The 27,500-nt window shown below is 39.5% G+C and overlaps 1 protein-coding gene across 1 annotated transcript in view; it reads right to left on the bottom strand.

Annotated features, from left to right (window-relative positions):
* Nucleotides 1–9,465: 9,465 nt before the first annotated feature.
* The window catches only part of smo (smoothened, frizzled class receptor), a 42,835-nt gene continuing 24,800 nt past the window's right edge, over nucleotides 9,466–27,500 (bottom strand). The window contains exons 7-12 of the mRNA XM_060842743.1: nucleotides 27,220–27,312; nucleotides 24,829–24,937; nucleotides 21,175–21,360; nucleotides 17,261–17,409; nucleotides 14,768–14,902; nucleotides 9,466–14,112 (exon numbers count right to left, since the gene is read on the bottom strand). Of these exons, the coding sequence (XP_060698726.1) occupies nucleotides 13,490–14,112; nucleotides 14,768–14,902; nucleotides 17,261–17,409; nucleotides 21,175–21,360; nucleotides 24,829–24,937; nucleotides 27,220–27,312 (1,295 nt within the window). The 3' untranslated portion in view covers nucleotides 9,466–13,489. The remainder of the gene's footprint in view (nucleotides 14,113–14,767; nucleotides 14,903–17,260; nucleotides 17,410–21,174; nucleotides 21,361–24,828; nucleotides 24,938–27,219; nucleotides 27,313–27,500) is intronic.

The raw sequence follows: 27,500 nt of genomic DNA on the forward strand, positions 1-27,500 counted from the left end.
ATATGTATGTTGCCTTATCTGGATGCTCCTCCCTGTAAAATGTCTATATAGTTCATTGAGAAACTGCTATTCCAGAGAAGACCATGAACTCATGTCTCTGTGCACATAAGTGATCTCCCTTCAGGGCCTGGAATAAAGATGGAGGTAAAACTACTGTGTCTCTGAGCATTTTCTTTCGACTGAGGGGGGGAAATGGGACGACAGGGCGATTGTTCATCTGTGTGGAGTTTGCACATTTTCCTTGTGTCTGCATGGCTTTCCTCTGGTGGATCCAGTTTCGTCCTATAGTCCAAAGATGTGCAGGTCAAGTGAATTGGCCATGCCAAAATGGCCCATAGTGTTAAGTGCATTAGTCAGGGGTAAATGTCGGAAATGAGTCTGGGTGTGTTACTCTTTGGAGGGTCGGTGTGGCCTTGTTGGGCCGAAGGGCGTGTTTCCAAGCTGTAGGGAATTGAATCCAATCTAATCTTGTGTTTATCTTTCAGTAAGAGACCAATCTGTTAATACCATAACAAATCAAAATATGATTTTTGTCTGGGACCTGATTTGACTGGATCATAACACTCCCTGTAGAGACTGTACTGTATGTCTGTGGGTGGAGCTATACAAAAACTTCAGCATTAACCCTTTGAGACTGTTTTAAGGTTCTCTGTAATCTCTTTCCAATCTTGACTTAACAAAATCTTCCACTTCCACATTTAGTCCTGCCAGAAAAGTATCGAAAAATCTTGTTCAAGGAGCTATATCAGTACTTTAAATGGTGCTGTAATCTTATAATTGCTTATAAGATTATATAATTAACATACTGCTTTGAAAAGAAGTTTCTATTTGTGAAATGTTAACCCTAATTATATTATAAAATGTTTGTAATTTTTGTAAACTTTTTTTCTAAAATTTTATTTTAGTCTCTATTGTAATCCAAACATGGTTTTTATTTTGCTAATAAAAATGTCAAGCGAAAGCGATCATGATTTTAACTCCCTACTAAAATGTGTGAATTTTTTCATTATGATGTGTTCTTTATGTGCTTACTGATACAAAAGGCAGTGGTTTTGTGGTAATGTCACCTGGCTGATAATCCAGAAACCTGGACTAATGTTCTGGTGACACTGGTTCAGACATGAGTTCGACAGTAGCCATTGTCATCTGGTTTAGTTTTTTGACTCACTTGTGGGATGTAGGTATCACTGGCTGGGCCAAGATTTATTGCTTGCTCCTACTTGCCCTTGATGACTTGCCACCTTGAACTGCTGCAATCCATATAGCCTTGAGGGAGGGAATTCCAGGATTTTGACCCATAGAATCATATAATCCTTACAGTGCAGAAAGTGGCCCATTGGGTCTTCAACTCTCTGAAGAGTGTCCCACCTAGGCCCAGCCTCCCATCATTTAGTATAGCTAATCTACCGAGCCTGCTCATCCCTGAACACTACAGGGCAATTTAGGATGGCCAATTCACTTAACTTGCACATCTTTGAACTGTAGGAGGATACCAGAGCACCTGGCAGAAACTATGCAGACACTGGGAGAACGTGCAAAGCCACCCATGGCTGGAATCAAATTCAGGTCACTGGTATTGTGAGACAGCAGTGCTAATCACTGAGCCAACGTGCTGTGATCCAACAACACTGTTGGTGAATGTCTTGGAATGGACGATATATGCTGGCCTAGTTAGCCAACATAGATGCCAACATCCCATGAATTAATTTTTAAAATATTGCTTAACATCAAGACATGACCTCAACTTGTTACTAGATTTTAACTTCCTTGGAAAGAGGAAACCACACCAGAGATGATTACGTTTTCATGGCTAATTTTTTTCAAAGTCAAAGCTTTGATCATTCAATCCAGGCCACTACCTCCAATGAAGAAGACCCCTTTAATGCTGATTAACAGAATAATGTTTTTGTTGGAAAGTAGAATTTTAAAAATTACTACAAGCACTTATGAGGCTGTGCAACATTAATGTAGAGAAGAACAGTGTTCAGGTTAATTTTTTAATCCTATACTTAATTGTTCCTTCTGTCAGCCAGATTTTTAGCTGCCTTAGTGAGTCACCCCTGCAGAAGTAAAAGCATAAGGACTCAGGAGTGTATTTTGTCAGAGGGCTTTGATGTCTCTGGTATTGAATTACTGGATCAGGCTGTTCTTTTCTACAAAGCATTGTGTGCATATTGGCAACATTTAAAACTACCAGTGTCAAGAATGACCTTTCAGTGCATTTGTAGTAACCTTCATAGTCTTGTAGCCAGCATTTACTATGCTCTTATTATTTGAAGATGTTTTTTCCCCTCCACCATCTTGTTCCTTCCCCTCCTTTTTAAAACAGTTACCTCTTACTGAAATCTAATTTTGTAGGTAATCAGATAATTCTTAATCGTCAACGCAGAATATATATTGTAGGCAAAGTATTCAACATAAACCTTAACCATACACACAAACACAAACTTCACTGATTTTCTCCTCCCTAACCCTACTAAACATAATGTGCATATATGTTGTCTTACAAAACAGTCCCAAAATCCTCTAGAGCCAACTAAGGATTGTTGAAACGCAGAAGAAGTTCTGGCTAATTTGTACACAGCAAAGTCTCACAAAAGCAATGCAGTACTAACCAGATAATCTGTTTCTACTGCTGCTGGCTAGAAAGATAAATATTGAACACGGAACTTTCTGATTCAAAGGTGCATATACTACTACTGGGGCTACAACTTGACCACGGAATATAGTTAAACACTCCAGAAGTTGGCAATATTGTTCAGCAATGTACCCTTTAAAATGTTGCAACCAAACTCAGTCATGTTTTCGATGCGCAGTCCCTTTGACAGCTACACGTGCAATAATATTTATCACTGGAGAAGACCAGTGCAATACTGTGCAATGTTTCAAGCACATTGAGTGTACACTCCATTACTTAGGTGAGATGTTAATGTGAAGCCCTGTCTGTCAGTCCTAAAAGCTGTGATAAATCCCTGACACTATTCAATGAATCATTCAGAGTTCCTCCTGTCTCCTGGTTGACCATCTTCCCTTGACCATTACCATCAAAAGCTGAGCATTCATCTGAATGTCTAACTCAGAATAGTAATGTTTAACAATCAAACTCAGCCAGTTTCCAACATCCATAGTTGCATTCATATTGTTCCTTTGCCTTTGAAATAGTGGGGAGAATTTTCTACTCCCTTTTGTGATGTGGACATTACTGAGAAAAGAGGAAAAATAGAGGGAAGGAAAAGGATCAGAATCTTAACATCAAGAAAAGAACATTGTGATTTTCCCCTTGACCCTTAAATGGTAACTAAGACCAAAAGACATAGGAGTGGAAGTAAGGCCATTCGGCCCATCGAATTCACTCCGCCATTCAATCATGGCTGAGGGGCATTTCAATGCCACTTACCCACACTCTCCCTGTATCCCTTAATTTCTTGTGAGATTAAGAATTTATCAATTTCTGCCTTGAAGCCATTTAACGTCCTGGCCTCCACTGCGCTCCATGGCAATGAATTCCACAGGCCCACCACTCTGGCTGAAGAAATGTCTCCTCAGTTTTAAATTGACCGCCTCTAATTCTAAGGTTGTGCCACGGTCCTAGTATCAATGCCTCACAGAAACAAATTCCCAGCATCCATCCTTTCTTAACCATGCATTATCCTGTAAGTTTCTATTAGATCTCCCCTCAACCTTCTAAACTCTAATTAATACCATTCCAGGATTCTCAGCCGTTCATCATATGTTAGGCCTACCATTCCAGGGACCATCCATGTGAATCTCCGCTGGAGACGCTCCAGTGCCAGTATGTCCTTCCTGAGATGTGCCCAAAACTGGACATAATATTCTAAGTGGGGCCTAACCAGACCTGAACATCTAACTTTAGCTATTCCTAGCCAGTCAAAATATTAATCCAACGTATCAGGTAACTCCCTCACATTATTAGCATATCCAAATAAAGATCACATGATGTGTCCCTTTTGCATTTCACAGGAACCACATGGTCAAATGCCCACTTGTACCACTGTCGGTCTTGTTGGGCCTTATTAGGAATCAATCATTTAGACTCTGCCCCAGTGATGAAATGTAACTCCAAATTATTTCCCCAACTTTCCATCCTCCTCTTACATGTTGTCATCCATGCAGTGACTCTTCAATTGTCATAGCAGATCAAAAGCTATTAATGTTGCTGACACGCTCAAATCAATTTCTGACCAGGTAATTATGTGCAGAATCTTTTTAAAGGACTTTTTAGACTGAGCGGTTGCCTGTGAATTATTTCATAAAATGGAGCATTTGTGAGCAATGAGCTTTGCAGTGTGATGCATCAAATGGGAAGCATGTTGTGTTCCCTTCAAGCATGTAATACAGAAAATTCCATACCCCACAGACGTTCCCCGGGCAACCAAATGCAATCCAACTAATTAAATTAGGTCTCTGTATTCATGATTAGGGAAACAAACCAATGTTTTCTGCCTCTGAGAAAGGTTGCTATGTCTCACAGCATTTGAATCTGGGTTTGACGTCTTAACTTGGGCTCAATAATTAGCACTCTTGCCACCATCTGAAGGTCACAGGTTCAAGTCTAACAGTAGAGAATTTGTGCAGATGATCTAAACCAGTGCTCCTGTGCATTACTATGGGAGTACTGCACAGATATAGATGCCATTGTGGATCCCATACAAGGGACAGTGGTATTATTCAAAGAGCAGCAAATGAGTTCTGTTTAGTTTCCTCACGAATATTTATCTCTCAACTAACATTGTTAAAAATACAAATCATTTGGTTATTATCACCTCACCACAACAAAAGCAAAATACCACAAAAGCTGAAGGTCTGAAATAAAAACAAATCGTCAGAATTATTCAGCTGGTCATGCAGCATCTGTGGAAAGGGAACAAAGTGAATTTTTCAGGTTGATGACCTTTCATCACATCATGATTAGACATGTAAAAGCTATCAAACAAGTACAACGGTCAGGAGGGCCAGAGTTATTAATAATAAACATAGGAAGGCAATGGGACAAATAAAGAAGAAACAAAAGGGTGAGGGGAGATGTAAATAGCATCAACAGAACCATTACCAGCAGCTGATCTTCAAGAATAAATACGAGTAATAGTTATGATGTGAACTTTTTGAAATCAATACTGAATCTGGAAGGCTGTGAAGTGGCAAATGGTAAAATGAAATGCTATCCTCTAGCTTCTGTTGAAAAGTGGAGAACACAAAAGTCTGTGGCAGCAATTAAAAAGGCAAGAAAATGGTCAAGGTCATACAAACAGACTGAACAGAGTTGTTCAACAATGTTATCACCCAACCTACAATATTGTTAGGGTTGGAAATATATACTTGCACTAGAATTGTTAGAGAAAAAGTTCAGATTAGTTCCTGGATTTAAGGGGTTATACTATGTAGAAAATCTAAGTATACTTAGCCCATAATCTCTCAAATTCAAAAGAATCAAAGATGATTTCATTGAACATACAAGGGTCTGAAGGAGCTTGAGAACACAGACACTTACACAAAGAGTGGTTCATATGTGGAATGAATGTCCAGAGTAAGTGGTGGATGTGGGTACAGTTACAACGTTTAAAAGGCATTTGTAAAGTTTACTTTGGGATTATGATCAGTATTGACTAGTTGGACCAAAAGGTCTGTTTCTATGTTATCTGACCCGATGACTCTATGGAAGGTTATTTTCCCAATTTGGGAAATCAAGAGCAGTCTTGGGATAAGAAGTTGATTATTTAGGGCTGAGTTGAGGATAAATTCCTACATGAAATGATTTGTGAATATTTACATTAGTCAGAGGGAAATGGGTCTGGATAGGTTACTCTTCAGAGGGTCGGTGTGGACTGGTTGGACTGAAGGGTCTGTTTCCACACTGTAGGGAATCTAATCCAATCTAATTTAATCAAACTTTGTTGGGTAGAGAATGCTCTGGTTGCTCCACCAATGAATGTATTTGAGGCTGAGATAGACACTTTTTTGATCTCTTGGGGAACCAAGCAATATTGGGAGTGGGCAGGAAAGCGGAACCAGAAAATTATCCACAAATTGTGGTACTGGCTTGAAGAGCAGTATGGTACAATCCTGTTCCGATTTGTTTTGTTCTTATGGATGTACAAAGTGTGGTGCAGACAACATTCCATTTAGAATGCTGAAAAAGAGGAAGGGAAATATGTTTGATAGCATCATACTGAAATGATGGAGGATGATCTATTGAATATAGAAACTGGCAATGGTAAGGTGAGATTAAGGTAAATCTGATTGTGATTCTGGAGTCACTGAACGTAGAAGCCATATTGGAGGACAACCTACCCTCAGTATTTTCGATAGACAAGTTGAGGAAGGAAAGAAAATGTCATAATTGGACAAGGTGAAATCAAGAGAGGTTAAAAGTTTAAGGCAAATTGATAATATTTTCTCGTTCAGCATGATAACAGGAAGTAGCACTGACCTAGCCATTGATGTATCAGAAATAGGAACATAGAAGCATAGTAAATAAGTAACTGGGCGAGTAATCCAGAGGTCCAGACCAATAATTTCAAAAATACAAGTTCCCACTGTGAAATCTGGAGAATTTAAACTCAGTTTATTAAATAAATAAGAATTCAAAGTCTAATATTAGTAATAATAATGTAACTAATGGAGAGTAATTCAAAATCAATTTGCTTCACTTTTCTCCTTTACAGAAGGAAATTTGCAATCCTTTCCCATTCTGGCCTCTATGAGACTCCAGACCTCCAGCAACATGTTAACTTCTGAAATAACCTAGCAAAACGATGACCACTTACTCATGGACAATAACTGCCGATGTTGCCAGTAATGTCCATATCCTGTGAATTAATTTTACCTAAAAGAGGGTGAGGGGGCGAGGGGGGAAATGTAGTACTAGAACAAAGAATATTCAACGTATCCTATCAAATGCAGGCATAGTTGGGACTTGTGCAAGTTTCCATAGCAACACCTTTTATTAGGAAGAAGTGAATGGAGTTGAAAGAGTTGTTCAATATAAATTCAAACAGGCCAATGAGACTATTATTTCCTATTGCTGTTTGAGAGCTTACTGTGTGAAATTTAATTACCAAATTTCCTAAAGTACAACAAGTTCTATGCTTCAAAAGTATTTGGTTAGCTGTAAAGTGTTTAGAACATCCTGAAATTGTGAAATATGTTACATAAATACAACATATTGTATTTAGTTTTTTTTCAGGTTTGATCCCTGATCTGCTGAGGTACGTAATGTGGTCTTTAATCACAAAGATTACTCCTTTTGATCCTGTGGAATTATAACACAATGGACTAGTTCACCATTCAGAATGCACGAATCACATGGTGTATGGTGAGCAACAGTAGTTTTTTTTACCCAAATGTATTCTACAACAGCACCATCTCCTGGTCCCTTGCTGAATGTTTCAGGATTCTCACCATGGAAAATTCTTCTGGAATGTTTATTTAGCTGTTTTTAGTTCAGGCAGTCATCTGGGAGCAATAGCTTTAGAACTTTTCCTCAAAGTATTTCTACAAAATAAGCCACTGTTTAAACCCTTTTTCATATTTACTGATACAATTCTGTTGAATTTGCTGATGTATTTTGAGGAACTTTGCTGTTGTTTTTGGTGAATTTTGCTCACTTTCTTTAGATGAAATTTGCCTTTTGTATATTGTTGAGCTTAGATGTCATACTGTTGGTTAAGTTTACTTTTGTATTTTAGTAAGATTTGCTGTTATTTTAATGATTCTGAGTCGAAAGTACAGACAGGACCTCCACCTTAATCTCACAAGGATATGGGGAGAGTGCGGGTAAGTGGTGTTGAAATGCTCATCAGCCATGATTGAACGATAGAGTCCACTCTATGTGCCGAAAGGCCTTACTCCCACTCCTATGTCTTATACATCCACATAACAGCATATCAGACAGCATAGCATTCCCTCAGTGTCACTTGGATTTGATCGGTCAGTCTGGATTATCAATGCAGGCCTTTGGAGTGAGTCTTTGAAATCCACAGCTTTCTGATTCAGGAGGCAAGTTTGCCTCTAACTGAGTTAAGGCTGATACTGCTTGAAGAACCAAGTTAACAATCCACACCAGCAAGGCACTGACATTCTAACATAAACCACAAGAGTAAACCTCCCATTATCACAAGAGTGCTGTGGAGAAATTCTATAAAGCCATAAATGCAATAACAGTCTAGTGAATTTGAAGAATCTACATCTTACAGTAACAGGAGTAGGGTATCCAGGGATAGGACAGGTAGTGAAAATATGCACATTAATTGGCAAACTGGAGTCTAGACTAGAAAAGGTTCAAATCCATTGCTGTCTGCTCTGGATGAAATAGTGGAATAGGGAATCAATTCCTGGTCCTAACTATTCATCTTATCAAGCATGCTGGAATGTAAAAGCAAGGATATTGAAGATGAGGTTTAACCATGATTTCTCAGTTGTAGAACTTACAGGTGCACCATGTGGACTAGACTTAACAATCCATTATTTGCACACAAGAGCATGGCGGTAGATGTTGGAAGGACATGTTGCTTGTGGATCTGTCAGTTCAGCAGGAATGAATGTCTTCAGTAGATATAAGAATCTAAGAAATAGGAGTAAGAGTAGGCCATTTGGCCCCTCAAGCCTGCCTCACAATTCAACTAGACCATGGCTGATCTCCCACAGGCTTCAACTCCTCTTTTGTGCTGGCTCCTCATTGCCATCAATTCCCTGATATTTCAAAATTTACGTTTTTCAATATTTTCAGTGATCTAGCCTACACAAATCTCTTGGACAGAGAAATCTGGACATTCATGACCCTTGCAAAAGGAATTTCTTTGTAACTCAATTTTAAATGAGTATTCTCAGAATCTATGTTTCAATAAGATCACGCCTCTTTCTTTTAAACTCTAATGAATAAAGACCTAACTTATTTAGTCATACTTGATAAGTCAACCCCTTCCTCCCAGGAATCAGCCTCACGAATCTCTTTTGAACTGTCTACAGTGTCAGTACAGATAATTTTTAATCAACCAGCATGGTGGCTCAGTGGTTAGCACTACTATCTCACAGCGTCAGAGACTAAGTTTGATTCCAGTCTCGGGTGACTGGCTGTGTGGAGTTTTCATGTTTCCCTGCATTTGCCTGGGTTTCTGCTCAATGTTCTGGTTCTCTGACATCAGTTTTATCTCCTCAATGCTGCATCTCCTATGCAGGTATGCTTTCCATATGTTTGGCCTCCCTCTCTGCTACCATTTTCCATCTTCCCCCGCCACTGCCCTTCTCACATTGGTCTGCTCTCTGTGTGCTGGCCCTTGACTCTGCCTCCCAACACAGAAAATTTAAATAAATTTTCAACTAAACAATTTGATAAACAGGTTTATAAATTTTTATTGTAAAATTCAAGTGAAAAACATTTAGTTGTCATTCTAAGGAATTAACGGAGTATTACAAACAATCTTCTTTCCCAGATAATTTGTAACCACTCTACAGATGTCTATGAACACTGATAACAAGAAGTTTTAAATGGCTATATGTGGTACAAAAATAACCATTATGTTTCTATAAAAATATATCAAGTCTTCAACAATTTACAGAACCAGACTATCACTTAGTGAAGGAGGTAAGGGAATATTTACAAGGTCTTCATATGTTGGCTGTTTATGATGCTTACACATACATATTGATCTGTAGGTGTGTCATTTTGACTTGTCAATAATATAGCAAACCAACAATGACTGGGAAATAAAAGTGAGGACAAGGACAAAATAGGCTGCCAAAATGCTATCACCCAATTTACATTATTACTCAAATTGAAAAGGGTATCTATAGAGTGCACCTCACATCTCAAACCAAGAATGTTCAAACCTTCAACATTTTTTAGCAATGAAGATCATCAATGGATTAAAAAATATAAAATGTGTTAAATATCAGAGAGGCAAGTGGAGCAAGGTCAGGATTCAGAGAGATCTCGCAAAGTGTCACGCTCTGTCACCAAGAGATGACTTCCTGAAGGACAATAATAGGGAACCTCAATCCTTGGAAAACCACAATGCTGGCAAACTTGGGAAATTTCCTTCTTCACACTTGTACAGAATCTTCGGACTTGAAATCAAGATAAGAAGCAGTTTCTGTCTGTTCAAACAGTTTGTATTTGGATATGGTATTCAAACTATTCAACATCAAAAACAACAGGTTCTCCAATGTCCTACTTGGGCAGTAATTGGCATCTTTGAAATCTCTCCTTTTCAATTCACATCAAGCCCAACTTTGGCCTGGTCAGTATGCTGACTGGTTATATCCTAAATCTGTCACCTTCCATCTTAACTAGAGTATTGTCAATGTCGACCCTGAGTAAATGCAGAATCCATTCCTCAGCACTAACATCGCAGGATAAAAAAAATCCATTTTTTTTTGTTGGTGGTGTGACATTACGAATACTGATTGTGACCATTAAATTTGTGTTCTGTACTTGGGTTAAAATCAATGGATTGGTACCCTCTATTAAAATAACAAATGGAGAAATTTGAAACAGGCACCATTACATCACATGTTATTTTGAGGATGGAGTGATGGGCGGCACGGTGGCACAGTGGTTAGCACTGCTGCCTCACAGCGCCTGAGATCCGGGTTCAATTCCCGACTGTGTGGAGTTTGCACATTCTCCCCGTGTCTGCGTAGGTTTCCTCCGGGTGCTCCGGTTTCCTCCCACAGTCCAAAGATGTGCGGGTCAGGTGAATTGGCCATGCTAAATTGCCCGTAGTGTTAGGTAAGGGTAAATGTAGGGGTATGGGTGGGTTGCGCTTCGGCGGGTCGGTGTGGACTTGTTGGGCTGAAGGGCCTGTTTCCACACTGTAAATCTAATCTAATCTAATCTAATCTGTTCCCATGCCACCCAGGGAGGAAGAGGAGGAAATTATTGGGAGCCACATGTTCAAATTCCTAGTATGCTCCCAGTTATAACAGCTATTGATTAGCTATAGATTGGTCAAGGTTCCTGAATTAGCATTGTTTTTACAGTGCAACGAAATCCGATTCAGATACTTAGTCCTCCTGTACTGTAATAATGTTTTGCACTTCTAATGCCATCTCTGGTTCTTGTAAAAATGTTTTCTTTGTGTATATAACAGACTTTCATATACAAATCCTTGCCCTCGATCAATCCACTTCTTTTATAATTAACTGCAATTCCAATACATAATCTGGTAAAAAAAAATTGAAACACATAACCACAGAAACCGCACTGCAGTATTCATCATTAAATAAAATTATTTATGCCAGTCAGTTTTTCAATACAACATAGTTTCACCCTCGTTTCAGCTGAAGGTTCCTTATCAATTTACACCAACAAAACAAAATTCACACTTAACTCTTTATGTCTCTATGCTCGAGGTGGAAGGGTCAAAGATGCCCCACAACCAAGTTAGGTGCTTGTTGACTAAGAGACCGGGTTGAGATAGATCTGGTAATGTAATTGGCTACATAAAAGCCAAATAGGAAACCAGATCAGACTCAAAGAATACAATACAAACAGCATGACACTAGTGACGTAAGGAGATCAAAGGCAATACCGTTTGACTAAGCTGCTGAAATTGTGATAATGCTTTTATACTTTAAGTTGTTGAATATGGAGCTTTGGCTTTGATTGCATTAGTAACTAGTGTGACTGCATCCATTTGCAAAATTAGTCTCAAAGTGTAAGGGCAACACTAAATTTGCCTGTTCTTGAATGTTTTCTTACATAATCCTGGAGTCCAACATAACAACAAGTGACCATACAACTATTTCTCTGCCAAATAATATCAAATAATGTCCCATGTTCACAGAAGCATGATAAGACAGAAAAAAAGCCATTGAAGCAACCAAAGAGATATTAAGAACTAAGAACAAGGAGCAGGAGTAGGCAAATCCACTCTTGATGAAGGGCTTTTTCCAGAAACAGTGATTCTCCTGCTCTTGAATGCTGCCTGGCCTGCTGTGCTTTTCCAGCACCACACTCTCGACTCTACTCTCCAGCATCTGCAGTCTTCACTTTGGCCTAATTCCATTCCTTGAGCCTACTCTGCCATTTAATATGATGGCTGATCTCCTCTGTCTCAACGCCACTTTTCTGTCCACTTATCATAACATTTTAACTCCTTAGTAATTAAAAATCTGTCTATCTCCTCCTTAAATTTACTCAATGTCCTGGCATCCACCACACTCTGGGATAATGAATCCCACATATTCATGACTCTTTAAGAGAAATAATTTTTCCTCATCACTTTTAAATCTGCTATCCCTTATCTGATTAGGAAAAGTGACTAAAAACTGGTCAAAGAGCAATTTTTAAGGATGGAAAGACAAGTAAGAAGCAGAGGGGGGTGCAGAGGTAATAAAGGAAGGTTATAGGGAGGAAGGTGCTTACAAAGATATAGTGGGATGATGTCATCAAGTGAGTTCAGCACAAAGTTGAGGATTATAAATTTGAAGTGTTGGGATCATCAGAAGCCAATATAAGTAAGCACAAGACTATTGGGGATTTGGTCTGGAATAGATTCTGGACAGAGGTTTTGATGTCTGTAGTTTGCAGAATGTTAAGAATGAGATGGACAGTGCATACCCCCAGTATCCAGACAAAAGATTAGATGGCACCACATTTCTTCATTTAGCTTGGGTACCACTCATGCCCAAATATCTTGGACCACATAAACCGATTACTGATCTCTTCTCTGAGGCAGGTTTGGTATATCTTGATGCTATTGACACTTTCAGCTTGTCATGTCTAATATTTCCCTTCCATTCAGAGAATACGGAGTTTCCCAAGTCAAACTTGATCACACTATTTCCTCAATTAAAACTTGATCAAAATGTTTTTGTGTAATATTCTTAATGTTAAAATATTACACTGGGGAACAATTAGGTCTTTGTAAAATAAAACACATCAAGTCTGTAACTTAATGGTACGATCAGATAAGAATCTTGGGAGGTAGAACTCAATAGAACTCTAGGATATAGTTGACCAACACAGAATGGACCAGATGGCCTATTTATTTACTGTAACTAACTGAAGGCAAAGCGTGATCAACATACACAAAGGTCAATGAATAATCCTGGCCCAGCAGAAGTTATGACATGGGAGTTATTTGATTCCTGTCCCTTAGAATAGTTCACTATCCCTCAGCTCCAAAAAAAGCTCCAATAACTTTACCAAATTGGCCAATTATGATAATTCATTATTTATATACTCTACAACCTTGAACATTAAAGTGAAGGGCCTCTTCACGACAGATTGAACCTCATGTGAAGGAATGCTGTAATCTCTTAAATAAGTAGAGAAGCGCTTCTGTGAACCCATTTGAACATTAAAATTATTTTCAGTTGCTAGCCATGAACATTCAGACTTTAGTAAAATACCACTTGCATTAATTAGGTGATCTGTAACAGATATTTACCAAAGTTCCTAGTTGGAATCAGATATGTTGCTTCTCAAGTAGATGATGCCTTATTAATACCAATACTAGGCCAATATTCAAAAATCAGAGTCAGCATCCATCAACTCTGTGTCCACTAGATTTGTTCTGGAATGTACAGGTGCAATAGCAGTCCTTCTGTTTTCAGATCTTGGCATGTGAGGGATATTAATTACAGGGAGTCTTCCAAATTCAACATTAGCTGAGGAATAGGGGAATGGGTTTTTACATGTTCTCTGTGGGAGCCGGAGTTGATCTCCTCGGGGAAGTTCCAGCTCATCCTCTAAGACATCGTCATTTGAAAGAGGGTTTGCAATCAAATTCAGAGGTGCATTCAGCCTGTACCCCAAGGAGCTGTTGAATGCTCCAATGAGAAACCTCCCATTGCTTGATCCAGAGTTGATTCCGGATTCCAGGAGAGTGCCTGGTAAATTATCCTGAACATCAGTTGGTTCCACAGCTTTTGACACCAAGTTTTTTTGCCTAGGTAACTTGGGTAAGTGTGGAACAGTGCTAGATGCTCTCTCTGTGCAATAGCCCATGTCATGCATCTCCTCCGTAGGCCCAAGGGGTCTAATGCCTTTCTTTCTCTTTTTCTTCTTCTTCCCAGCTTTTTTCTGTAGTTCTGGGGGAATCTCAGCTTCAATGATCCAGAGGTTCCTCTTGTTCTCTTCTGGTGGTACTGAAATGGGCCAGAATGGAATCAGACAGGAATTCCAAAATTATCTTTACCTTTGAATTTAAAGCAACGCAGCCCACTTAAAATTGCCTACTTGGCTTTTGGAAATGGCATGTTTGGAAATGGCATGTATGTTAGGTGAATAGTGGAGGAGAATTTTACTGCTTCAAATGATCTGAAATAGAAAGTGGTGATTAAATGGCTCCTTCGGGAAGGCCATAGGTCCAGGAATTGTATAATAATCAGGAACCATCTAACCTCCTGGACATGGCCATATAAAGAGGAAAGTGGCCATAATAACCCAATAAGGTTTCCTAAGGGTCTTATTGCTGATGTAAGTGCATAGTTTAAATGAATACATTGATTAGCCTCAAAACTGATAACCATAGCAATTCTGACTCTGGCAGTTCTGTTTCTCCTGCTCCGCTTTCCAACACCACACTCTTGACTCTGAGCAGTAACCTGAACTGCTTTTGCAAGTGAGATTCGGGACTCAGCTGGAGGTGGATGTTGTTGAAGTTGGGGGGATATAAATTATTCCCAACCTCCCAACCCCAATTTCCCATGAGTCAGTTGAAAGTTCAAACTACTCTAAAGTCACACAGCCTTGCAAGAAAGTTTTAAAATGATTTTTGACAGATCAATTGTTTTATCTCACCTGGTGTCCCTACTGGAGTGACTGAAATGTCATGAGGTAAAATGGCTCCCCTTCTGGCCACCATCTTTGTTACATGTTGAGCCCAGGCAGATGAGAGGTCAGCAGATGGTTCATTCAGATCGAAGTTGATTCCAGCTGAAAACACAAGATGATTTTCAGATATTTGTTTCTCTTTCCTTAGTTTCTAATATATTTTAAGTTAAGCCTCACCTCCCATTGCATCTGTCTTGCTGTGATCATGAAACTAATGGATAGTCAGGTGCCTAGTAAATGTTTTTGTTTAAATTATGTCTATTTCCATCTATTTCAATGGCACAAATGTAAACCACTGTCTAAATGTCATTTGCACCGAGAAGGTTTTTAGCTTCTCATCCATGAGTTCAAATCCCTACAAGGCCCTAATCCCAATTGTAACCCTAATCCTTTACCATTGTTTAGGGGATTGGGAAGCAAGTTGACGTGGGAGTTTGTAGGCAGATTTAAGGGGGTGGAGTGGAGTGCCAGATTATTGAGGTTAGGATTGGGGAAATGTACTTTATTAGAATGGGGATTATCTCCCTATTCCCATCCATGAACTAATTACTGGAGAGTGTGAATGGGACTGTCGAGACAGTTTGCAGGAGTAGAGCAATGGAGAAGTAGATTGTTGGAGCAATCTTTGACATTCCATAGAAGAATAATCGGAGAAAAATCCAGGCAACAGAATTCAAGACCAGTAAATCAAAAACACAGGCATGTAGCCAGTTTGGACATGATATTTTGATTTCATCATAAATCCTATCATTAAGTTAAATGCAGTCTAATCCCATTACTAAAAATTCCTAGCATCGAAAGTCTTGATTTCCCTAATCACAATAAAATTGGCTTTTTAGCTGCCACCAGGAAACCTTTAACAAGAACTGTGTTTCAATAAATAATGTCCATTAACTTGCTCCTTTCCCATCATCCTAAAGGGCCTTAAATGCGCCTTCTAGATGAGACAGTCATACGCTTATACTTCTTTTGATTTGGTATATTGTATTTGCTGCTTACCACGGAGTGTCATTGTGATTTGAGAGACTGCTTTGGCAACCAGCCCTATTCAGTCTGCAAATATGTCCCTGAGCTTCTGATCACTCAGTTTAAATTCTCCTTCCCACTTCCATCCTGACATTTCTGCCCTTGGCAACCTAACCAAGCACAAAGAAACTTGAGCAGCAGCAGTTCAAGTTTCGATTCAGCACTACACCAATTTTGGATAATATTGAACACCAACTGCTGATACATTCTTCTTCTATTTCCATTTTGCTTTGTACTATCATTTCATTTGTCCTTTAATCTGTCCTGCCTTCATCTTCAATTTAGTTCTCACCTCCCTTCCATACCTTTCACTGGCTTAAAGTCGGTTACGTTTCTACCTTTTTTCCCTTGTTTGATGAAAGAACATCGACTTGAAACTCTTTCCTTCAAAGATGCACTATGAACTGAGTATTTTCAGTACTTTATCTTTTTATTTTAACAAATACCTTTATGACTGAGATTGAAGGAGTGCACCATTGCTCAAGTCTCACTATTCCACAGGTCACAACAAAACATAAAAGTACTTTTTTAAAGTTAACAAGGTGACCTAAGATATACCTGACATATACCAAGTCTTAAACAAAATTCACCAACCAGGTTTCTTAATAAATACACTTATTGATTAATAATCAACATAAAATTAATTCAATAAAGATGTAATAATTGTTTAACATATGCAGTCAATAATACAGAAATCTTAAATGCTTATCCCTCTAAAATGTCTCCAATATACACACACTTTTCAAATAAAGAAATCACAGATTTCACTGCAGAGATTTGCTTTCTGAAAAGAAATACTTCGGCCAATGTGTTCTTCTTAATGATAAAAAGGGTAAAGCATAGAATGTTCCAAAGTCTATTGCACTTGGGTTCTGACAGGGGTGGTCAAGTCACGAATAACTCCCGATTGTCTCTAAAGCCTTGTAGACTTGGATGGCTCAGAAAACACAACTTTGAGCTGTTTCTATAATCACTGTTTCAACACAGCAAATAGGTTTCATCCTAAATCCAACAAGAGGGTTTACTTTTCAAAAATGAGAGAAATCATATGGGCAACCTGTTCTTAGCCCACTTTTCTCCAACTCAACCTGTTCTTTGCAGGATTCCCGCCGACTAAACCAAACAAACAAGACCTTTTGCGAGTCACTGTTTAAAACAGCCCCAGTGGAGTTCTACAGCAATGCAAGCAGTTATTGTTAGTTATATGTTTTATAGGAGGCCTGCTTTCAAAAAAATCTCCAGTGTCCACTGTGAATATTCAATACTCTTAAAAAATCCAGTCTGGGTATTTCCACAAATCTAAATAAACCCATTTCTCACAATGCTTCAAATTTAAGACCTCCAAACAATATTAAGTATAAAGTGTCTTTGTAACAATACTTGAACATATACAGTCCATTTACTGAACGAGACCCCTTGACAACTGATACTTACCCACTGGTCCTTCATGAGACACTGTCTGCATACTGAACGACAGTTCCTTGTCTGGATTTTTCAACAGCTCCTTTCGTTTTGAAAAAGCTTTGGCAATCATTTTACTCTTCTTAATTCGTTTTGGCTCATCATCACTTCGGCCGATAATTCTGAAAATACACAAGATTTTCAGTTCCTGTTGAACAGCTAGTTTACCTGTGAGGGATTGTTCCTAGCTCTCCTAACGGTGAGATGACTACGAAGAGATGTAACTTTGTAATTACTACTTGGGATTGAAATTCAGACTGAGTTCCTTGTACTCTCACTGTGGAAAGTATAAGATCATTCTGAAGGTTGATGTCTGCTCAGACTCTTCGTCTGCACTGAGATACGGTTCACTTCTAGGATTGCAAGATTGTAATCACTTATTGAGAGCAGCACTAGCTGTATTGGACTAACTGTAACCAATCTGATCACTAGTAAGGGCTCTTGTAGTACTGTGATAGTGTTCCTACCTGTGAGCTAGGAGGCCCAGATTCAAGCCCCACCTGCTTCAGAGGCACATAACATCTCTGAACAGGTTGGTTAGAAAATATATCCTTATCATCTTACCTGCCCATTTAAGTCCAGTTAAGATACATGAATAGGAAAGGTTTAGACAGATATGGGCCAAATGCAAGCAAATGGGACTAGTCTGGGAAACTTGGTCAGCATGGACCGACGGGTCTGTTTTCAGGCTATATAACTATGACTTTATAAGCCATGCTCTATGTCAAATTAATTCTTCACTGACTCAGGATAAGGCTCCAACCTCAAACTTAAGACATAACTTTGAGTAAGTGGGAGCTCTCAGCACTCAGTGAAGTTTTAGTGTGAGATACGAAGGACCATATTACACCAGGCTCCTTAGTTATTTGATCCACTGTCAAGTGATCTTACAAACTAGCTTCAATTTTATCCTAATCCTCCTTGTGGGAATGGAGAATGGTTAGAGAGGTGAACTCAATGGAGCATAAAAATTGAGCAAGATGTAAGATAGATTTCTGACCCAAAGACACCCTGTTCTTGTTAGTTGGCTAAAGGTTCAAATCAAGCTAAAGTGCTTCTCCATGTGTACCTTACTGATTCACTGGATTGTGGAGCCTTTCCTCTCCAATATATTTTGTTCATAGGGACAAATTGAACTCAAGTTCTCCCTCATCCTTTGGATGCAACCAATTCTCACTGATTCATAATCTGAAATGTTCCTCATTATCGTTGGATTGATAATTCAGCCAAATCTAGTTTTGACCAACTGTCTACACAGCAACTGTAATTTTGCAATAAATTACTTTCTACAGATCTTCTCTAATACCTTATGTGAATAAACAACAAAGTTGTGTACTTTGGCTATAATGTTTCATAAACTGGAACATTTCTAATTCCGAAATGTATTTAATGTCAGATCCCATACTGTGATCACATTTGTTATTCTTTGTACCAACCTGATTTTCTTATTTTTTACTGTCAGTTACAATTCATCTAAATCAGTAAAGCCTGAATCACAGTTATGTTGAATTCCTTACTTCCTTCAGATTATCCAAAGAATCCGTAAAATTGAAGCTTGACATCATTTAATCACTATGTTTTAATTTAACTAGTCCATTTCCTTTCAACCTTGATGACATCCTGTACTATAGATATTGACCCTCTTACGCAAGATTTTTAAAATAATTTTTAAAATAAGCCTCCATATACCATCAACAAACTGCTCAATATTGTCTGTGTTCTATCGACACCTTCAGTATTGAGAACAGAGCGTCCTGATATTATAGAATTAAACACAATGTATTTCTTCAGATCATCGATTCTTGGCAGATAAATGACATCAGGCTTTGAAACTGGAACACAACGTGCCACACCAATAGGTGTGCAAGTTCAACCCTCCACATTAGTGAGATCTTGATCACAGGCATCCTGCTGAAGGGAGCTGTGAGAGAATAGAAGAAATTTTCCATTTGGCCAGAGGGCTGAAAGGATTAAAAAAGGGCAAATTGCAGACTAGCATTGTAAATCTAAGTGTAGAGACAAGAAGATCTAATTAAGATAATGATGATTAAAGAGCTCCTATAGTAGGCAGGCAAGGAAAATTCTGCAATTTATTGAATCTGGGAGGCACTAGAAATGTTTAAAGTCATAAAGATGGCCCAACTCATCCACATTGACCAGATATCCTAACCTAATCTAGTTCCATTTGCCAGCACTTGGCCCATACCCTTTTGAACCCTTCCTATTCATATACTCACCCAGATGCATTTTAATGCTGGAATTGTACCAGCCTCCACCACTTCCACTGGCAGCTCATTCCATTCATGCACCACCCTCTGCATGAAAATGTTGCTTCTTAGGTCTCTTTTATATCTTTTCCCTCTCACCGTATACCTATGCCCTCTAGTTCTGCACTCCCGTACCCCTATTGTCTATTTATCCTATCCATGCCCCTCATGATTTTATAAACCTCTATAAGGTCACCCCTCAGCCTCCAACGGTCCAGAGAAAACAGCCCCAGCTTATTCAACCTCTCCAATAGGAAGGAGACCAGAATTGTATGCAATATTCCAAAACTGGCCTATCCAATGTCTTGTACTGCCACAACAGGACCTCCCAACTCCTATACTCAATACTCTGACCAACCAGGGAAAACATACCAAACGTCTTCTTCACTAGTCTATCTACCTGTGACTCTACTTTCAAGGAACTATGAATCTGCACTCCAAAGTCTCTTTGTTCAGCAACACTCCCCACCACCTTATCATTAAGTGTATGAGTCCTGCTCGGATTTACTTTCTCAAAATGCAGCACGTCGCGTTTATCTGAATTAAACTCCATCTGCCACTTCTCAGCCCATTCGCCCATCTGATCAAGATTCTGTTGTAATCTGAGGTAACCTTCTTTGCTGTCCACTACGCCTCCAATTTTGGTGTCATCTGCAAAATTACTAAATATACCTCCGATGTTCACATCCAAATCATTTATATAAAATGACTTATATAAAATTAGTTAATTTTTTTGTTAGGTAAAGGTAGTAAAGGTTAAAGAACCAAGGCAGGTACTATAGATGGAGATAGAATGCCCATCAAACCACAATTAGATGGTTGAATAGGCTAATAAAGCCTACTTTAGCTTTTCATTACCCAAAGAAAGATTTGCATTTACATAGCATATTTCATGATCACTGTATGTAGCACTTTACAGCTAAAGAAATATTTCAAAGCGTCATTGTTGTAATGGAGGAAATGCAGCAGCCAATTTGAGCACACAAAACTTACAATTGGACAATAATCAGAATTTGTTTTTGCGATGTTAGTGGAGGAATAAATATTGGCTAGGATGTTGGTTATAACTCTTTTGCCCTTCTTCAAAAAAAAAAGTGGATTAGGACTTGAACCCATAACATTGTGATTCAGAGGCAAGAGTGCTAATAACTGAGTAAAAACAAGGACTGCAGATGCTAGAAACCAGGGTCTAGGTTAGAGTGATGCTGGAAAAGCACAGCAGGTCAGGCAGCATCTGAGAAGTAGGAAAATCGACATTTTGGGCAAAAGCCCTTCATTCCCGATTTCGGGCAAAAGCCCTTCATTTTTGCCCGATACGTCAATTTTCCTGCTCCTCGGATGCTGCCTGACCTGCTGTGCTTTTCCAGCACCACTAATCTAGACCTCTGCTAATAACTGACACAACATTAATCCAGCTATATCTATCTACTATTAAACACCTCCTTGTCACAGAGGGGTCTTTGAGGCAACCTGCTATAGGGATTTGTTCTCCCCAATTCATTAAATGTGGTAGGAGGAGATACACAAGACGTATTATACAGCAAATTATCCAGGAAATAAATTTTTTTCATATCAATTTTAACATTTCAGTTATTCCATTATGTGAATGAATTCTCATACCGAAACCATGTCCTTTTCCATATTAAGATGGTAGCTTTGGTCCAGACCCAGGTACTCATTGCAATGCCAGTCCCAAACATGGCAAATATGTTTATCTTTTCCACTAGAAGGCTAGGGCGATTCTTGATGCTACATTCGGGGATGGGAGTGTTGGTTTGCTCAGCAATAGAGACATTGGCTTCACACCTGAGGGATGAAATGCGAAGTCAAATCAGGCACAAAGATGCATTTTAAATAAAGTGCAGAATGCAATATGCAAGTTGGTCAGAAAAAATGCAAACAAATCTACACAAGCCAAACACAATCAAATCAATATAAATGACACACAAAACATTCAAGCAATAAAGACACTAAGTACTCATTTAACCAATGGACATCAGCACGTCCAGGCCTTACAATTAACCTAACTATAACCCACTTATGATGCCACGTACAATCCTAATCACGATGAGTTCCCTGGGTAAGACTAAAAATCAGTGCAGAATATAAAAAGAGTTTGCACTTCGAGCTCTTTTCATGATCTTCATGTGTCCAAAGCTCTTTACAATCAATTAAATACTGTCGTATTATAACGAAGCAAGCAGGTGTTTTCTGCACAATGAAGTCCGATAGCATTCAGAAGGTCAATAACCAGATAAATGTTAGTCAGAGTTCTGGGGAGAAATCCCCTGTTCTTCATTGAATAGTGCTACGGAATCTTCTACATCTACCTCAGACCAAGCCTCAAATTGCCTAGTAGTATTATTGTTGGACTGTTAATCCAAAGACCCAAGTCTGGGGACCCAGGTTTGAATCCTGCCATCACTGATGGTGGAATTTTAATTCAATAAAAATCTGGAATTAAGAGTGTAATGATAACTATGAATTCATTGTCGATTGTTGGAAAAACCCATTTGGTTCACTAATGTCCTTTAGGGAAGGAAACTGCACCCTGACTCCAGACCCACAGCAATGTGGTTGATTCTTAACAGCCCTCTGGGCAATAATGCTGGCCTTATGCCATGAATGAATTTAAAAAGTTTACAAATTATCCAAAAATACAATGTCTCCAGCAGTGCAGAATTCCTTCCCCCAAGTACTGCACTAAAGTGTGGCAGCCTTGATTGTGTATTCAAGACTTTCGAGTGAACTTGAACACAGAGGCAATAATGTTACCAATCAGCTAAGGCTGACAGCTGATGTATAAATTAGTTAATACATCCAGTACAACAAATTCAGCATTCTTTTATTGCTTCCTTTCCTCAGTTTGATATCACTCTCCGACAGGCACAGTGCTGACTCTATGGCACTATTTCAAAGGAGGAGAAATGCGCTCAAATCCTGTCCAATAATTATAAGTCAATCATCAATCACCTTAAAAAAGACAGATTCTTGTCATTATCATTGCTGTTTATGGAGGTGTGCTGGATGCAAAACTGGCTGTTGCAATTCCAACTATACTTTAAAATAGAGTCATAGAGATGGACAACAAGAAACAGACCCTTCAGTCCAACCTGTCCATGCCGACCAGATTTCCTAACCCAATCTAGTCCCATCTGCCAGCACCCAGCCCATATCCCTCCAAACCCTTCCTATTCATATTCTGGATTAGTGGTGCTGGAAGAGCACAGCAGTTCAGGCAGCATCTGAGGAGCAGTAAAATTGACATTTTGGGCAGAAACCCTTCATCAGGAATAAAGGCAGAGAGCCTGAAGGGTGGAGAGATAAGCTAAAGGAGGGTGGGGGTGGGGAGAAAGTAGCATAAAGTACAATAGATGAGTGGGGGAGGGGATGAAGGTGATAGGTCAAGGAAGGTGGAGTGGATAGGTGGAAAAGAAGATAGGCAGGTAGGACAAGTCATGGGGACAGCATTGAGCTGGAAGTTTGGAACTAAGGTGAGGTGGGGGGAGGGGAAATGAGGAAACTTTTGAAGTCCACATTGATGCCCTGGGGTTGAAGTGTTCCGAGGCAGAAGATGAGGCATTCTTCCTGCAGGCGTCTGGTGGTGAGGGAGCGGCGGTGAAGGAGATCCAGGACCTCCATATCCTTGGCAGAGTGGGAGGGGAGGTTGAAATGTTGGACCACATGGCGGTGTGGTTGATTGGTGCGGGTGTCCCGGAGATGCTCCCTAAAGCGTTCTGCTGGAAGGCGTCCAGTCTCCCCAATGTAGAGGAGACCGCATCGGAAGCAACGGATACAATAAATGATATTGGTAGATGTGCAGATAAAACTTTGATGGATGTGGATGCTCCTTTAGGGCCATGGATGGAGGTGAGGGAGGAGGTATGGGCGCAGGTTTTACAATTCCTACGGTGGCAGAGGAAAATGCCAGGATGGGAGGGTGGGTTGTAGGGGGGCGTGGACCTGACCAAGTTGTCACGGAGGGAACAGTCTTTGCGGAAGGCGGAAAGGGATGGGAGGGAAATATATCCCTGGTGGTGGGATCTTTTTGGAGGTGGCAGAAATGTTGGCAGATGATTTGGTTTATGTGAAGTTTGGTAGGGTGGAAGGTGAGCACCAGGGGCGTTCTGTCCTTGTTACGGTTGGAGGAGTGGGGTCTGAGGGCGGAGGTGCAGGATGTGGATCTTTAACCACATGGGAAGGGAAATTGCGGTCTCTAAAGAAGGAGGCCATCTGGTGTGTTTTGTGATGGAACTGGTCTTCCTGGGAGCAGATACGGCGGAGGAATTGGGAATATGGGATGGCATTTTTGCAAGAGGTAGGGTGGGAAGAGATGTAATCCATGTAGCTGTGGGAGTCGGTGGGTTTGTAAAAAATGTCATTCCTATTCATATATCCATCCAAATGCCTCTTAAATCTTACAATTGTACCAGCCTCTACCACTTTATCTGGCAGCTCATTCCATACACGTACCAACCTCTGTGTGAAAAAGTTGCCCTTAGGTCTCTTTTATATCTTTCCCCTCACCCTAAACCCTCTAGTTCTGGACTCCTCCACCCCAGGGAAAAGACTTTGTCTATTTATCCTATTCATGCCCCTCATAATTTTGTAAACCTCTATAAGGTCACCCCTCAGCCTCTGACGCTCCAAGGAAAACAGCCTCAGCCTGTTCAGCCTCTCCCTGTAGCTCAGATCCTCCAAAACTAGCAACATCCTTATAAATCTGTTCTGAACCCTTTCAAGTTTCACAGCATCTTTCCGATAGGAAGGAGACCAGAATTGCATGCAATATTCCCACAGTGGTCTAACCTTATCCTGTACAGTCGCAACATGACCTCCCAACTCCTATATACTCAATACTTTGAAGCACTTCATCATATGCTGTGGTCCTAAAAAGTGCAATATAAATGCAATAATTTCCTTTACAGAAGAAAGGTCACAAATACCACTCTAGCCAAAAATGGATTCTAAGATCTAAGAATGGAAATATGCTTCATTAACACCTAATGTGTGTGTTTCTGTTAATCTGTCCATTATTTTATACCCAAACATCCAATTGCTGATTTTCAAAGATTTGGGGGAAGTGGAGATGCAAGAGATAGTGGAAACCGTATCCAATATGGTGAGCTAAAGGGACTCTCAAAGGCTTGTAAAGATTGCACAAGTATGGAGGTACCTAATTTCTCAGATTCAGTCCTTACTGAGTCAATCACCCAAAGTTAACTGATTCTACTTCAGAGCCTGAATTAAATTGAAGGAAGTAGGATCACTTACAGAACATAGTCACGGAAACTCCTCTCCCAGTCAGCCTGGTTAAAGAAATCATAGAAATGGCATCCAAATGTGATGAAGACAAAGCCAAATGCCAAGAATCCAAAAATGCCTAAAAAGTAAAATGCAAGCCATTAAAACACTACATACTTTGCACACTTGCAAGAAGATACAGAAACACATGTACACACAGACATGGAAATGAGCAGCTGAATTTAGTTACATAGCAATGGTACAGTCATCCCAGGTTCCTTTCCTACGCCTGCAATTGTGAAGTCTGAAAAACAGATGATGATAAAGGTCTTTACCGCCACTTTTAAAACTAATGTGAATTCAGGCATGTTTTCTTCAGCAAATTATAATCCTGTATCAAATAAATGGGCAGTTCAGGTGAAAATGGAGGATGGAAGCTTTCTGAGTTTGAATTAATGCATAAATGATAAACTTTATAAAATGGTAAGAAAGATATTGCTCAGCAAAGGTGAGGATTGAATGGGTTGGTGAACTGATCCTTGGGTCACTCACTGCCCGAAATACCTTAATATATTGGTTATCTCCAGCAGCCAGTCCCATGATGATAGTGCCGGAAGCTTAGGAAATTGCTGCAGGAGAGGGAGAATAAGTAGAGCATGGAGGAAACAGGAACAAAATACCTTAGAAGTAGGAACGAATTGTGTCACCTATACCATCAAAGAAGTGCCTATTAGGGTTGCTAGATCTGGTTTGACATATTCCTTGAGGTATCTCTATACAATCATCCCAACTCCATCCATCCTCACACAGCACTTTGCCTTCTCAAATCCAATCAGAAATGTAATTAACTCCTCGTTATCAATTGAATAATTCTTCACCGTCAAGCAACCTTCAAGCTAATATTTTTGTAGCAATAACCAAATGTGTGAAAATTCATTTGTGTGTCTTTTTTTTCCTCTCTGGAACTGCTGGAGCAAGTGGCTGGGAGATTAATCTTTAATTTCTGCAGTCCACAGGATAATCCTGGAAGATTGACAGCCCTACTCTGGGTCTAAAACAGGGCAAGTGAAAAAGTAGGAACATTTTGCTAGAAATACACACCTAAACATGGCTTTTGCCGAATTCCATTCATACCACTCTGAATAAAATGGCAACCAAACATTTATCAAGCAACATCCTTAAATTGGTTGCCTCCTTATTCAAATGGGAATCACATAGGTTTCCCAATTCTGCCAGTTTCATGATATGTCCACCTGTTCTCAATCCATGTCATTGGTTCATGCTCCATTTCAATCCCACAGTTAACTGGAGAGCAAACAACTCAATGCAAACCAACTGAATTAGTCATGAAGTTGTCAAAAGCCTTTTCTACTAATTTCCAATAAGACAATTAATAAAAATGTTCAAAGACATTTTTTAAAAAAAAACTTTTTCCTGATTTTGCTTCAGGCAAAGTGCTGGAGATGAATAAAGAACAATAAACACTACAGCAGAGTGTTCCGGACCAGACCAGACCTTCTATAGTATATTATGAAGATAGCCGAGGCCCTAACTTTTACACTTTTAAAAGGTTTCAGGTTCTGTGTTTCAGATATGATTTGATTGGTCCACCACTAAAATCAAAGTACACTTTGTTCTTACAACACAGTTAAAATACCACAAAATGAAGAACTGGCATAACTTTATTGAAATACTTAACAAGATAATGTACCATATAACCACAAATCATCAACTGGTCCAATACAGGCAGCAGCTCATAAACACACCCTTGGCAAAGGCAATTCAGTCCAGTAGAAAGGAAATCGCAAAGAAACAATCTGTCCTTTTGATTACTTTTTTTTAAAAAGAGGAAGCCTCTCTAATACTTCATTTTAGCTGCAGTAAATTCAAGCTTTCAGCTCCAGCAGCCAACAAAACCTACTAACTGAAGCAAAATTAAAATCCTTTGGGTCTGTGTGAGCCTGATTCCCCCTACTCAGGATTCTTTTATCTTAAAAGGAAACATCCAGGAAGAACTCAAAGCTGTTTATAAACTACCTGAAGGAGTAATTTTAGCACAACTGTGACAACACCCCTCTGCAAGAGAAACAGGACAGAACACATTTCTTAAAGGCACGATAAGCCCCGCCAAGACTGCACTAACACATAATGCCTTTCTAAACTAAAAACCTTTTGCCTCTTTGCTCTTCATATCCCTCTATTCCCTGCCAATACATATATCTGTCAAAATGCCTCTTAAATGTTGCTTTTGTATCTGCCTTCACCAACTCCTCTGGCAGTGCATTCCAACAAATATTCAATTTCTGGCATGCTGACAACCTAAGTTATATGCCAAACAGTGGAAAATTCAAGTTACACAGCAGAGAATTAACATAGTTTTTGAATATAAAGAGGTGAGTCCTCACGCTGCCAATCCCTTACCAAGACGCAGCATTGTTTCATTGATTTTACTGGCTGCTTTCTCACTCAGGAGCCCAGGATGGTTACTTTTAATTGAAAATAGAGTCATGACACCTGTAAAAGAAATAGTAGGCAACTGAAATGAGTCTGCAACATTTAGAATGTAAGAACACAAGAAAGAGAAGCAGGGGTAGGCTATTCAGCTCCTCAAGCCTGCCCCACCATTCTATAAATTCATGGCTGATCTGCCCCAGACCTCAACTTCTTTTTACTGCCAGCTCCTTATAGCCCTCACTTTTCTG

The sequence above is a fragment of the Hemiscyllium ocellatum genome, chromosome 23 (assembly GCF_020745735.1).
Source record: "Hemiscyllium ocellatum isolate sHemOce1 chromosome 23, sHemOce1.pat.X.cur, whole genome shotgun sequence".
Taxonomy (NCBI): domain Eukaryota; kingdom Metazoa; phylum Chordata; class Chondrichthyes; order Orectolobiformes; family Hemiscylliidae; genus Hemiscyllium; species Hemiscyllium ocellatum.